Genomic DNA, 15,807 nt, shown 5'->3' with positions numbered 1-15,807 from the left:
CAAAGTTCTTCTATCCTCCTGTCACAAACAGAGCCATAAAGCCACTGGGGTATAGGTATTTAAGGTATGAGAGGACAATGGCTCCTTGGGAAAGATGGCAGCAAAAAGGAAGAACTAGAAGAAAAACCGTTTATTTCCACTGTGGGGCCTTGCACAGACAAACATTTCTCAGGAAAGAAGCAGCACCAAGAGTGAGGCAATGCCCCTGTGCCATCCAGAGGTGCTGGTGTGCCTATGGCAGTGGATTTAGAGGACAAGGAGGGGACAGAATGTTGCTCTGAGCTGGGGCCTGTCACTTCCCAGGCAAAGACAGTTGTCTCATGGAATCCTTCAGGTTGTTAGGAAGGCTGAAGTAAGGGCCCAGTTTCAAGATAAGGAAATGAAATCTCAGAGAGGCTATGGAATTTGTTTGAAAGTCACAAGGAACAAGAGACTGAGCTGTCTGACCCTGAGGCTCATTCTCCTTTCCTTTACACCACCCTGCCTTAAAAGGGTATTTCTTTCCGTGGGAAAGCTGATTTCTCTTTTTTTAAAAAATAAATTTATTTATTTTGTTTTTGACTGTGTTGGGTCTTTGTTGCTGTGCATGGGTTTCCTCTAGTTGTGGCGAGCGGGGGCTACTCTTTGTTGTGGTGCTTGGGCTTCTCATTGTGGTGGCTTCTCTTGTTGCTGTGCATGGGCTCAGTAGTTGTGGTTCGTGGGCTCTAGAGTGCAGGCTCAGCAGTTGTGGTGCATGGGCTCAGTTGCTCCACGGCATGTGGGATCTTCCTGGACCAGGGCTCGAACCCGTGTCCCCTGCACTGGCAGGTGGATTCTTAACCACTGCGCCACCAGGGAAACCCAACCCCTGTCCTTTTGAAATCTAAATGTCCTTGGGTTTTCTGGTTTCTGATATAGGTCTCACTACTTTTTTTAAAAAATTAATTTATTTTTATTTCTTTATTTTTGGCTGTGTTGGGTCTTTGTTGCTGCACGCAGGCTTCCTCTAGTTGCAGCAAGCGGGGGCTACTCTTCATTGCGGTGCGCGGGCTTCTCATTGGGGTGGCTTCTCTTGTTGAGGAGCACGGGCTCTAGGCACGCGGGCTTCAACAGTTGTGGCACGTGGGCTCAGTAGTTGTGGCGCACGTGCTTAGTTGCTCCGCGGCATGTGGGATCTTCCTGGACCAGGGCTTGAACCCATGTCCCCTGCATTGGCAGGCAGATTCTTAACCACTGTACCACCAGGGAAGCCCCTCACCACTTTTAAATGGATGACAATGTCTGAAGGCATTTCCATTAACTCTTAATAAACATGAAGAAGTCTGACCTACAGATACCTAAAATGAAGCGGAGCAGGCCTTACCAAACAAAATAAAGGGTGTGTATATGTAGTTTCTATTAAAAAAAAAATTCAGGTGTTTCCTTTTCCAGTAGAGAGGAAGGTGAGAGATAAGAGAGATGTGGCTTCAGAACAGCAGTATCAAAGCATGTACTGGTGGGAGTCTGACCTACATACAAGCTTTTTTTTTTTTTTAAAAACAGCAGGCATCTGAAGCCTGAAAAATGGAAAGGTTTGCTAAAATTAGGCTTTGCCTAGTGGAAAAATCCCTCACACTCTCAGGTTTATTAGATCTTATACTAAAGCGTTAACGGCCACCATGCCTATAAGAATATTAAGGATTTTATTTTTATTCTTTGGGATTGGAGAGGCAGGTGGGTAAGGAACACAAAACTAGGAGAGGGAACCTATGAATTTCCAAGCTTAAGCATATTTCATTGCTGTTTCTAACCATCCATGGCACACTCTCTGGCTGAGTATCCCAGAGAACAGAAATAACAATCGGGGCCAAGCGAGGGGGAAGCCCAGGCTCTTCGGAGATTGCTCCTCCCGCAGCAGCTTCCGGGGGGCACAGACGCTCTTTGTTGAAGACTGTGCCCTCACTGTTCTCTCTGTAAGGATAACCTGCTACTCCGGAAAGTGGCACAGCAGCCTTGTTATCACATCATGCAAGCAGGACCAAAGGCACCGCAGATAATAAAGACTTGGCTGATGTGACGAGCTAGTCCTTTTCCCTCTTCAGTGTGGGGCTCCGAGTTGGGTGGAGAGGGAGGCTGGGAAGTGATGAGTAGTTGTAATCTTTTCCTAAGTAGTATTTCCCACGGGGAGGGTTCTGTAAGTGGGTCTAACTTGGGGGCTTAAAAGTCAAGTGCCTAATGCCTTGCTTGAAATTTCCTTGAACAACCAATATTTTACTAACTGATGCAAAATATTCTCGTTTTATTATTAAAACATGTCTAACATCCCTGAGTTCTCATCAAATCAGATCAATTCCTACTCTGATTTTTCTTAGGCACTTCTAAAAATTCTTATGTTATTAATGAGGAAACCATAAAGATATTTAAACCAACATGTCCTTTTCTCTCTGCTTTTCACACACAGAGACACATAACAAAGGCTTCCCCAATGCAGGTGGCTCACTCCAGATCCATGAGGCACTAATACTCAAGAGTGCCTCATTTACTATTTATTTTTAATGGAACTTTATTGGAGTATAATTGCTTCACAATACTGTGTTAGTTTCTGTTGTGCAACAAAGCGAATCAGCCATATGCATACACGTGTCCCCATGCCCCCTCCCTCTTGAGCCTCCCTCAACCACCGCTCTAGGTCATCGCAAAGCACCAAGCTGATCTCACTGTGCTACGCTGTTGCTTCCCACCAGCCAACTATTGTACATTCGGTAGTGTATATATGTCGATGCTACTCTCACTTCGCCCCAGCTTCGCCCTTCCACCCCACGTCATCAAGTCCATTCTCTTTATCTACCTCTTTATTCCTGCCCTGCAACTAGGTTCAAAACCCAAGGGGAGGGCAGAGCTTACACTGCACTTACATACTAGATTTTTAGGTGATCTTCCTGTAAATACACCTGGCCCTCTGTTCCTCCGTATCCATGGGATCTGCATCCATGGATATAGAGGGATGACTGAATTCACTGTACAATGCCATTTTATATGAGACTTGAGAATCCATGGATACTCATGCATCCCCCACTGGGGCTCCTGGAACCAATCCCTGGTGGATACTGTGGGATGACTGTAGGTGCCAAGGCCCCTGGAGGGTACGCCCTGCAGTCAGAACTGTCCTCCTTGCTCACAATCAAGAACACCTCAGGAAACAGCAGCCACTACCCAGGCCACTCTCCTTGGTTCCCCATGAGCTGTCATGAATACAATGGTCCAGGGTGTGGGCAAGGGATACCATGCATGTGCTCAAGAACTGATGGCTGTCATGACTATTCACCTTGTGCCATTTAGAATGGCGGTCTTACAGGAAGAACCAGTAAGCCTTTAATTTAGGAACCACTTCATGAAATCACTGTTTTTCAATTTAAATGAAAAGACGACATGTAGTGCTGTGTATTTTATGAAGAGCAACAAAACCTAAGGGTGGTATAAGGATGGCTATGGCTACCTCCAGTTTCCATTTGCCAACTTTATACTATAGATTCTTCCTTTGACTATCTGTTTGGTGGAAACAAATCAACTTGGGACACTTTATCACAGATAAGAACAAAACCTACAAAAAGCTGGAGCTCCCAGGTGAGTTAGGAGTAGGACCAAATAATAAAAGCCAAGGAAGAGAGATAGCAGCATACAGATGGTACTCTCTATACAAAAATTCTAAGCATTTGAATGAATTAAAGGGGTGGAGGGGAGGACTGCAGAGGTACAAACTAAATGGAATATGTACAGGTGTCAATTTATACTAGCCCCGCTGGTGCCTGGGACCATACGTGTTTGACAGTCTGGCAGATTCACAACAATGAGCCATTTTTAAATGGGCTCTACCACTAACTGATGGCCAGTTAAGTGGAGAAAGATTACATGTGATTTATCTACAAAATTATTTAAATTCTAAGTCAGAGAGCTGGACAAATTCACCACTCAGTAATATATTTGTCTTGACTTTCTTCTCACCACTTCCCCAAACTTGCTGGCTTTCAGAGGCTGATTTTTCTCCTTCCTTCACACACCATTAATTCTGACCAAACACCAAAACCTAGCAGACTGACCTGGATAATTACCCTCAGCTCCTAACATAAACGTCGTGGCCCGCTAACTTTTCTAGAACCTAGGAAATATTAGTTGGAAGGACCGTGCTCCCATTTATTAACTTACACCTGTGGCAAATAAGAGACTAAAGCTCTTCTCCACCTAAAACACTACAGACTCCCTCACTTGCTTTGATATATAAGGCCTCTTTAGCCAATTTCTAGAATATGGTGTACGAGACTCAGCTGTTACAATACAATCAGCCTTTTCTGAACTGTCAATATTAAGAAAGCTTTTAATTATTGGGTTCAATTTATTTTTCTTCATTTTACTTTCCAACACACCTGATTTTTACATTCAAACTCCAAAACAATCTCACAAAAGGGGCAACTATGAAAAATGATTACCTTGAGCGGCTGGAACTCTCATACACTGCTAGAGAGAATGTAAACTGGCATTATCATTTTGGCAAAATTTTGGCAGCATCAACTAATGTGAATACATGGATATCCTAAGACCCATTCTAGGGACATAACAAATTCTACCACTTAGGGGCACACACAACAGAAATGTATATCTATGTCTCCAAAAGACATGTGCACATGCATGTTCACAGCAGGAGTTACTATTCGTAATAACTAAAATGGAAATGAATCAAATGTCCATCAACAGGAAAATGGATTAATAAATCATGGTAGAGCCCCATAGTAGACACGTACAACAAGAAGAAAGAACAGCAAGAGCGAAAGACGTACAGCAAGAGTGAAAGAAGGGAAACAAACAAAAATCAGTACGTGATTCCACCAAGATAACATTCAAAACCAGCCCAGGGACTTCCCTGGTGGTGCAGTGGTTAAGAATCTGCCTGCCAATGCAGGGGACACGGGTTCGATCCCTGGTCCAGGAAGATCCCACATGCTGAGGAGCAACTAAGCCCGTGCACCACAACTACTGAGCCTGCACTCTAGACCCTGCGTGCCACAACTACTGAAGCCCTCACGCCCTACAGCCCGCGCGCCGCAACTACTGAGCCCACAAGCCACGACTACTGAAGCCCACGCACCTAGAGCCTGTGCTCTGCAACAAGGGAAGCCACTGCAATGAGAAGCCCGCCCACTGCAATGAAGAGTAGTTCCCACTTGCCGCAGCTAGAGAAAGCCCACGCGCAGCAACGAAGACCCAATGCAGCCCCCCCCAAGAAACCCCCCAAAAAACCCAGCCCAACTAGTGTATGATGTTAGACATTGGGACAGTTGTTACCCAAGGGCAGGGAGGAGACTGAGATGGGTATGAGGGGGCTTCTGGGTACCGGTTACACAGGTATATTCTCTTTGTTAAAAATCATCAAGCAAAATACTTATGGCGTGTGTATTTTTCCATATGTACACTACATTTCAATAAAAAATGTTTAAGAAAAGAGGGACTTCTCTGGAGGTCCAGTGATTAAGACTCCACTCCATGCTTCCACTGCAGGGGGCGCGGGTTCAATCCCTGGTTGGGGGGACTAAAATCCCACGCACAGCATGGCGTGGCCAAAAAAAAGGGAGGGAGGGAAGGAGGAAGGGAGGGAAGGAGGAAGGAAGGGAGGGAGGGAGGGAGGAAGGAAGAATAGTTTTTTAAAATAGATTTAAAAAAACACTCTCATCATACACACAATGATAATTTTCTTTAAAATTCACTTAAGAAAAGCCTACTTCTGTGAGAAAGTAAAAAGAGAAACATAACCTATTTTTATTCTAAAGGCTATTTTATGAACCCTAGTTTTTTACCACTGTCTCCCTAAAAGAAGAGATGTATCTGAGTCTGCTCTAAACCCTCTTGGTTCTCCATCACGGAAGGTGGCATCGTGACATCATTTTGGAATAGAAGGAGCCCAGTATGAATCCTGGTTCCACCATGCAGGAAGGTGACATGGCCTTGGCATGCACCAGCTCTTCAACTGTAAAGGCAGGACAATGAGAAGTAAGCAAAAATACTGGGGGTGAAGGGCCTGGCATACAAACACCTGTTCTCACCAGGATGTAATTTAGAAAAAAAAAGGGAGAAGGGTATCTTTTCTAAATGCAGATGGTGGAGCTCCTGAGAAGTTCTCTGAACAGTTACTGTGGATGATGATGCTTTAGCACCATTAAAAACCAAATACCAAGGAGCCACAGAGAACCCCCTCCTAAACATTTATCCCAAGAGTTTTAGGAATTAAAAATTTTAAATAACTGTTTTTGAAAAATCACTTTGTGATCATCACTCTGTTATGCATTCATAGCTTTTAACTTGGAAGAAAATTAGATCTCACAGAGAGGTTTTAAAATCCACTCAAACAGACAGACAGGAAAACTGAGAAATAAAGTATCCTGTGTCATGAGCCTGGCAGACTTCTAAAACTATCTCCACAAATGTCATTTAGATCAAGTGGCAAGTGGGATGATGGTAGCAAATTCCACAACTGCAATTTAATAGTGTGTGTGTGTGTGTGTGTGTGTGCACGCATGCGTATGAAAATGAATGCTTCCCAAAGTGAACCTAGCCCCATTTTTGGGTCAAGGCAGTAAGAACTAATATCTAAACATGTGTGGGGTTGTAAATTAAAAATTCATGTTGGTAACACAAGTTGTCAGATCATAGTTTTTTCCGTCATGGCTTCCTCACGCAAACATGCCTGGTTATTTCCATGAGATTTAGAAATTCTGCCATTTGAGGAAGTCAGGGCAACTGACATTAGTCATGTCGGGAATCTTCTCAGGCCTCCAAGGGTCTTTCTATTTTTATTTCAGCTCACCTCTACACGCCCGGCCAGAGAACATGCATACCTCCCCAGAAAGCACAAATTTTGGCTCTGGCAGGCACTTGACACATGATTATAAAGTACCTATAAAAATCTTACAGGGGGCTTCCCTGGTGGCGCAGTGGTTGAGAGTTCGCCTGCCGATGCAGGGGGACATGGGTTTGTGCCTCGGTCCGGGAAGATCCCACACGCCATGGAGTGGCTGGGTCCGTGAGCCATGGCCGCTGAGCCTGAGCGTCCGGAGCCTGTGCTCCGCAACGGGAGAGGCCACAACAGTGAGAGGCCCGCGTACCAGAAAAAAAAAAAATCTTACAGGAAGACTGTTACTAAAGCAATATAATACACAGCACACAGCCATAAATATTACCCTCTAGGAAGGGAAGGAATATTGCGGGGGGTGGGGGGAATGCTGAAATTAAAGGTATATTTTAGGTTTAATGATGTCAGTAGTTAAGTTTGAAAGAATTGTGAGCTTGACTTTCAAGGTTGTTAAAATGTGGTAAATAGTTGCCAACCTGAAGGGGAACCCGTGAGCTAAAAGATGGGACAATTTGAGCATGAAAATGAGTAAGGTCCATAATAGATTGAAACACATAAAAATATAAATTCACAATACTAAAAACATACACACACAACAGAAAAAAAAACCTTACTGGTAACCTTTGGAGACTGTGTGTGTGTGGGTGACTTGGCAGAGGGGTTGAACTCATTATTAAATAATAAATAAATAAAGGGAATTTATTTATCCCTGATAAACAAAGGGAAAGGATGAAGCATTTATCCAGCCTTTCCTGTAAGGATTGATTTTCAGGGTAACTAAATGATTGGTGAAGAAAAGTTTTTTAAATAAAAGAATCACTGCTAATAAATGTAAATATATCTATAAATATATATAATAAATATACATTTATTTACATAAATAAATAATAAATGCATAAATATATAATAATATACACTTATTTACATAAATAAATACATACATAAATAAATGCAGACGGAATAATAAATTTAGAAATCTTACCATTTTGTAACACTTGGTAAAATAAATGATCTAGGAAGCAACTCTCAATGGCAGGTAAACTCTTAAGTGAGTCTAATGGGGAACTCTGGAACACCAGAACCACTGACCAATCTGAACGCCACCAAGAAAGAACCAACATTACAGGAAAAATGCCTGCACCGCCAAAGTGAACCTGAACCTACTAAAATATCCAGCGCCATCCTGTGGTTTATTTATGGGAGACGTGTGGGAGGGAGGAAAGGAGGGGGAAGGATATGTGAAATGACACCATGCACTTTGAGTGCATGATCGGGTACAGCCAAACACATGAATGGCATTTTAAAAAAGAAGAAAAAAAGGGAGGGTGAATTGTTAACACGTTAAAATAGATTTAAGAGAACTATTAGCGAATTCAAACAAATGAAGCATTCAAAGATATTTAATTAATGTTATTAGGAATTATGGTTACTTTTGTTGGGTGTAATATAGTAGGTTATGTTAAAGAATAAGATTTCCATTGGTTAGAGATACGTTTTGAAGTCTCCCACACCAAAGCGAGGAGGAAGAGATAAAATGTTGATAATTCTGAAGCTGTGCAATAGGTATTTGGGGGATTATTATGCTATTCTCTCTACTACTGTCTATTGTAGAAGATTTCTATAACAAAAAGTTAAGAATGCCAGAAAGGTGATGATCGTTATCATAAGAGTTCATTGTGCTATTCTTTTTGTGTGTGTCTATCTTCGAGAATGTCTATAAATTAAAAAAAAAAAATGTAGACAATCCAAGGATGAATTTTTAAGGATCTCTGGGATATATTGTCGACCCACCCAAGAAAAAGGCATAATGCCAAGAGGACCCTGGAAAGAGAACATGGCAGGCATTATGTGGTGATGGCTATAAAAGCAGATTCACTTGTGTGTAATATCCTAGATGACAATGGACATTCTGAACAGTTTTAGTCAGAAATCACCAACAGTGTGGTTCGCCCCCTCTGATGCTCTGTGTTACAGGGATGACCCCAGACTGAGTGGTGAGCAGAGCATTCCTCTCACCTGGCTGAGGTGGATGAGGCGGCGGCATCTGGTGGTGCATCAGAGGGTAGGGAGGGGGCTGCTGATGAGGCATCATGCCAGGGTGCCCTGCTGCTCCCAGTGGTGCCAGGCCAGGTCCTCCTGAGTGCTGGTGTGCCTGTTGAGGGTTCTGCCCATGCTGCTGCTGTTCCATTTGCTGTCGGGCTCGCAACTCAGCGTATTTCAGCTGTTCCATGTGGAAGTTCTGGCGTTCAGTAAGCAACTGCTGCCTCTGTTGTTCTAACTATTAAGAAAGGAAGGGGAAGAGAAATGAAATCAGGAGAGTCTTTCACGATAGGATGCCAACACAGGATATCTACATGATGCCTAAGTTCCCCATAGCTCATCACAGTTACATAGTCACCTCCTCTCCTGAAACAACCACAGTGAGAGAAAAGGCATTATTTCCTGAGTAGAATGAAGTCAAGTTCTTCTCTGTGTTGTATAAGGCCTGCCTTTCCTTGGAACCTTCACCGGGTGGGGGGCTATTATACTCAGGACACTTGTAATTCCCTCTGTTTGGCGGGCCTTCAGATATTTAAAAAACTGTTTCCATGACTGCCTTACTCTTCCCCAGGTGAAACAAGCCTCTCCTGTCCTCTTAATAGTTCCTTAGATACTGGTATTTCAAGTCAAACCAACACTTCCAGGTGCTCTCTTCTGCATGTGATCCTTTCGGTTACTATTTTAGAATGTGACACCAGAGTTAAATCCTCTGGATGAGTGGATGTGGCCTTAGCTGCAAAGATACACATTTTCTATATGGAACTTTGGCGGTACCATTGTAAATCTTAGCTTCCAAGTACCCAAAATTATACTGGGTGACACTTTTACAGCATATTTTAGAAGCTTAAATAAAAATTTATATGAATCGTGGTTTGAAGAATATAAGCATTTCAATACTCAAGATAATCTTTCTGGGGGCTTCCCTGGTGGCCCAGTGGTTAAGAAAACGCCTGCCGATGAAGGAGACACGGGTTCTATCCCTGGCTCGGGAAGATCCCACATGCTGCGGAGCAGCTAAGCCTGTGTGCCACATCTACTGAGCCTGCACTCTAGAGCCCGCGAGCCACAACTACTGAGCCCAAGTGCCACAACTACTGAAGTCCGCGTGCCTAGAGCCCGTGCTCCGCAACAAGAGAAGCCACTGCAATGAGAAGCCCGTGCGCTGCAACTAGAGAAAGCCTGCGCGCAGCAACGAAGACCCAACAGAGCCAAAAATAAATAAATAAAAACAAATAAATTTATTTAAAAAAAAGATAATCTTTCTGGGACCCAAATTAAAATACAGAGAAGTTAGGAAATTCAGAAGCCATATGCCTGACACTAGCGCAGAAAACGGAGCCCACCTTAAAAGCTATGAAAACTAACTTAACCCAGGGTTGAGAGAGAAAATCACCTTTAACAGGAATGGAAATAAAAATCCAGATTTCTAGTAGTATAAAGATCATATGGAGGGTTAATAGCACTACTGCTTTTCTATAATGTTCTATCTCACCATTTTTGACAGCAAGATTTTATTCACTGGGAGGCATTTCTACAGCAGCCACAACAGCTCTTGGGCACTTGAGATATGGCTAATCTGAAATGAGATGTACTATAAATGTAAAATAGTCACTGAATTTTGAAGACTCAGAATGAAAAAGTAAAATTTTCATATTGATTACATGTTAAAATACCATTATATACATATACTGGATTAAATAAAACATCATTATTGGGACTTCCTTGGTGGTGCAGTGGTTGAGAATCCACCTGCCAATGCAGGAGTTACGGGTTCGAGCCCTGGTCTGGGAAGATCCCACATGCCGCGGAGCAACTAGGCCCGTGCACCACAACTACTGAGCCTGCGCTCTGGAGCTCGCGAACCACAGCTACTGAGCCCGAGTGCCACAACTACTGAAGCCCCCACGCCTAGAGCCCGTGCTCTGCAACAAGAAAAGCCACTTCAATGAGAAGCCTGTGCAGCGCAGCGAAGAGTAGCCCCCGCTCGATACAACTAGAGAAAAGCCCGCGCACAGCAACGAAGACCCAACGCAGCCAAAAACAAAACAAAACAAAACAAAAAATTATAATTTTTTTTAACGTGGCTACTAGAAAATTTTAAATTACATATATGGCTCATGTATTTCTGTTGGAGAGCACTACTCCAAGGCATTTGATAAGTTAAGGAAATGTAACATTTTAGCTTTCAGGAATAGTCAGTTTTATAGATAAATACTACATACTATCATTAGCAAAATCTAAGTGGAATACCCATGAGAATTAGCTTATGAATCTGGGCTCTTAGCAGAGAGCAGCTTGGGGAGAAGTCCCCGTGGAACCTAGTGAGAAGCCTCACTGGCTATCAGGAGTAGCAAGCAGGGAATGTCCATAGACAGATGGGATGCTGGAAGACAGGCCGTGGACACAGCATGAAGACAAGCGGCATGGCCAGATGAGGAGAAGAAAAGGAAAGAACAGATGGTAACGCTTAAATCCCCGGTGTTGGTTAGCTGGCTTGCAGAGTCTCCCTTGGGAGAAGATCTGAAACGAATGATTTTGTGAGTGGTTGAGGGTTATCACAGGAGGGAGGAAACATGGTGTTACCATGGTCTAACAGGCTGGTGCGGGCTCTTCATTTTCTAAGGGTGACCCGAAGAGGCTAAACCCTGGCTCAGTTTAACATATCCTTCTTTTCGTAATCAGAAGGGAGTTGCAAGGTGTAAACAGCAAGAGAATCCTCTGGAAGTCCAGCTCTGCAAGATGACTAATCAGTGAGATAATGTAAGTAAAAGGCAGACTGAAAAAACAGAATTTAAAGATTCTGATCGTAAGTGCTATGGTCAGAAAGGTTTTGCTTTCTTCTAACCATTCTTTCCAGGAAATTTAGCACTTTGCTGAGGTTAGACTTAAGAGGTTGTCAGAAAAGGACCTCAACCTATGTTTTTGTTCAGCCACTATTGGTCTGGACAGGTCAGCTGAAGTCCAGCAGTTATGTAAGAACTCCAGAATATAGGTCAAGATCTGCTTTATAAAAACCTGAACTCTTACTGAAGGAAGACTTTGTGTCTCTGAAGGGAAATTTTAGTCTCTGCCTTACCTATCTCAGTGGGTTTTTTTTTTTTTTTTTAACTGAACCAGCCTTTCTTTGGGAACTGACCTTAGTATCGAAGTATTAACCTTGGAAAGAAAAATTTGCCCAATCTTCCTAGTTTACAAATGAACTAACGTCAATTATACTATTTTTTCCTGAGCTTCATCTGTCATTTCAAAACATAGAAGGTAATTAAAAGGTAATTAGAAAAATTAAAAAGGACGTGATTAAACACACACATCCCTGAAAAGAACCCAGTTTAAGCTTTAGATCCAATGTGGAATGAATAGGTCCTCTGAAGTGAGAGCAACGTCCAGACAGCAGGGTACCAGTTGGCTCCAGAGGGCCACCTCTGTTCTAGGGCACATGCAACAGAGCTTATGGACACATACTGGCCCCACCATCCAAAAGAAATACCTCTCTTGTTATAGATATCTTACTGTTACTGAATCCAACTGAAGACTGCATTCACTTCTGTGGCAATGAAATGTGGGAATCTTTGAGGAGAGTTTGACAGTACTGAGCAAATTTTAAATTCACATAACCAATGACCCAGTGATTCCACATCTGGAAATCTGTCCTAGAAAACTGTATGTATATTTGTATAAGGCCAGTCATTAAAGTACTATTTTTGATGTACATTTATGTCTGAGATGCACTGAGTAAAAAAAAAAGCAAGTTGCAACAACAATATTTATGTCTATTTTTTTAAAAAAAAACCTTTGTGCCCATGTATAAACATTACATTTACACTGAAAATGTTCTGAAGACACCAAACTATTAACAGTGATTATTCCTAGGAATGAAACTGAGGGTAGAAGACACTTTTTAATTTATCCATTTCTTTATTATTTGAAAAATTTTCATCACACCTATTTTTGTAATCACAAAACAAAATACTAAAATTACCCAAGTTACATGCTTCAGATAACTCGATTTTCTTCTCTCCCTTTTCTATTTCCAAGGACTATAGATAAAGTCCCAACAGCTAAACCAGATAGTGTAAATTACTTACGTAAATAGGGCGCTAATGAATCTGTTAACTTTCTTTCAAGACTCTGATCTGGCTCTAGGGAACCCAGTTTCATACAAAGATGCCTGTGGCCCTGATCTGAAGACATCCCCACCCCCACTGCATTCAAACCCTGCCTTCCTCTCCCCCTTCATTCCTACACTGTGTATGTATAAAGCAGCTGAATCCAAGTGGAACCGGAACATAACAGAGCACTTTTCTACACCAAGACCCCAAACACACACACAGCTGCAAGTGCAGCTGAAGTTCACACAGAGCTCTTCTCCCAACTTCATTTACATAGAACAGGGAGGCGGGGTGGGAAAGAGTAAAAGAAGGTGGGGGCCTCAAAAATCCATGTACACTGCTAAGGGTCGAAATACCAGCCAAGACTTGAAGCCTCTGACTACTTGGCCTCAGAACTGAAGTAAACACACCTTCCTTTGAAAGGTTTGGTATCAGTAACCAGACATCCACTTAAGAGAAAAACCAGACATACTCATTCCTTCTTACACCTCTGGCAAAACAAAACAACACAACTGCATCTTTCTGCTCCACTGGAGGCAGAAATTCAAAGGGGGACACGGCACCACTGTTGTGACTGTCATTCTGTCCTTGTAAAGTGCTTGCTGCCTGAGGCCCTACGTCTTTTTTTGAATCAGAAGTAAACCTGCTCAGTCCTAAGTACAGCTTTCTTAATCTCAAAACTATCCATAATGTCACGGTGCAGTCTAATAACAGCTTCAATTATATGACAGGCAGTACAGAGATGAATTACTACAAATATGCAGAAAACAAAGTTAAAAATACAATTCTCCTGGAGCAGTATAAAATTAACTTTTTGTTCTTTTTTCCTTAATTTATCACAGAGTACCACAAACTTTTCTAACCCTACACCCTGTGTGTGAGGACGTCCCATTAGTAATAACTTTAAATCCATCCAGAACTTGACTGTTTCTCCTCACTTCCATGGCCCACCACCACCTCACGTGGACTTCCCAACAGCCTCCTCACCAGTCTCCCCTTTTCTAAACTTGTCACTTTATATTCTCTAGACAGTGGAGAGACTGATCGCCACTTAACTGTAAGGAAGATGATGCCAGTTTTCTGCATGTATTCCACATTTTTATGGAATAAATAAAATAGGCCCTGCAATTATTCCACATTTTAATCACAGTAAAATGAAAGGCCTCTGGATGGTTTACAGGGACTTCTGTGATTAGGGCACCATCATCTCTGCCTTCACCATCTTACCTCTCCCTACTCACTCATGCCCCAGCCCACCCCACCTACTCCTTAGTTCCCAAACATGTCAGTCACGCTCTTGCCTCAGAGTCTCTCTCTAATGCTGGCTGTTTCTAGGGCTTAGAGACATTTGCCCAACTGTCAGTTTCTCAACAGGGCTTACACCGATGACACCACTTAGAACTGAAATCTTTCCCTTGCCCTGCCCAATCTCACTTACACAGCCTGAAACATACAGGTATGTATACATACACAGTATATATGCATGCATATACATACAAAGCACATTACATCTAACATCCTTCATTAATTATGTAAGCTCTACCAAGGCAAAGAGTTTTGTTGGGTTCTATTCACCAGTGTTATCTCCAGTACTTAATACACCTAGAACAAAGTAGGTGCTCAATAAACATTTGCCAAATGAAAAAATGAACTTAATCCATCATCTATGATGTGAAAGCCATCAGCTCTGGGCAAGCTGACTCTTCAGTCTCCTCAGCAATCATACCTTTCTCTTCACAGTTTTGTATTTGGACCTTTTCTACAACTCACATCAGTCCTTCCTCTACCAGGAAGCTTTCCTTGATAATCTGAGCCAATCACAGCCTCCTCTCCTCTGACTTTCCACAGCCTCACTACCTCATGGTATCTTTGTGTCAGTTTCTCATCTACCCTCTCACCTCCTTAAGGACAGGGTCCAGGTTTCTCACAGCTTTGAGTTTCCTACAATGTCTCTCTTTTCAAAGGTATACAATTTCTATACCTAGTCAAACGAGAGCATTAAGTACAGAAGCTATAAATGAGATCAACACAGAGATTCTCACTGGTCTCAAAGTATCTTTTTTCCCCCCCTTTAATCCAAATAAGAATGCTTTAGGTAGGACCCAGGCCCTCCATTTCTCTTCAGTCCCCAACACAGCCCATGTCTGACACCTCTTCTCTTGAGTGATGTCTGCTATCTGCTTGGCACGGAAGGCTGCACACTTGGGCAGACCCTCTCAGTTTCGAACCCAGGGCCAGCTCAGCATCCTCACCTCAACTGGGGTCAGTAGCCTTCATTGGGCTTCCCTGGTGGCACAGTGGTTAAGAATCTGCCTGCCAACGCAGGGAACATGGGTTTGAGCCCTGGTCTGGGAAGATCCCACATGCCGCGGAGCAACTAAGTCTGTGCGCCACAATTACTGAGCCTGTACTCTAGAGCCCGCGAGCCACAACTACTGAACCCACGTGCTACAACTACTGAAGCCCGCACGCCTAGAGCCCGTGCTCCACAACAAGAGAAGCCACCCCAATGAGAAGCCCGTGCACCACAACAAAGAGCAGCCCCCGCTCACCGCAACTAGAGAAGGCCTGAGCGCAGCAACAAAGACCCAAGGCAGCCAAAAATAAATAAATAAAAATAAATAAATTAAAAAAAAAAGTCTTTATCATGTCAATTCCTGGACAGACTCTGTATACTCCATAACTGACTTCCTCCAATATTAGTACTTCATGAGAGGACTGTAACAAAATCTACTGAGCTCTAATTATAGCTGTATACACATCTATAAAAGATATTAAACTGTTATATCCTTATTCTTAATT

General features: G+C 42.8%; 1 protein-coding gene across 1 annotated transcript in view; it reads right to left on the bottom strand.

The window, feature by feature from the left end:
* SMARCC1 (SWI/SNF related, matrix associated, actin dependent regulator of chromatin subfamily c member 1) overlaps positions 1-15,807 on the bottom strand; it is a 178,098-nt gene that overhangs the window by 12,869 nt on the left and 149,422 nt on the right. Inside the window, exon 26 of the mRNA XM_065886493.1 lies at positions 8,873-9,134. Within this exon, the coding sequence (XP_065742565.1) occupies positions 8,873-9,134 (262 nt within the window). The remainder of the gene's footprint in view (positions 1-8,872; positions 9,135-15,807) is intronic.

The sequence above is a fragment of the Phocoena phocoena genome, chromosome 10, assembly GCF_963924675.1.
Source record: "Phocoena phocoena chromosome 10, mPhoPho1.1, whole genome shotgun sequence".
NCBI lineage: Eukaryota > Metazoa > Chordata > Mammalia > Artiodactyla > Phocoenidae > Phocoena > Phocoena phocoena.
This window is presented reverse-complemented; position numbering and strand designations above follow the sequence as displayed.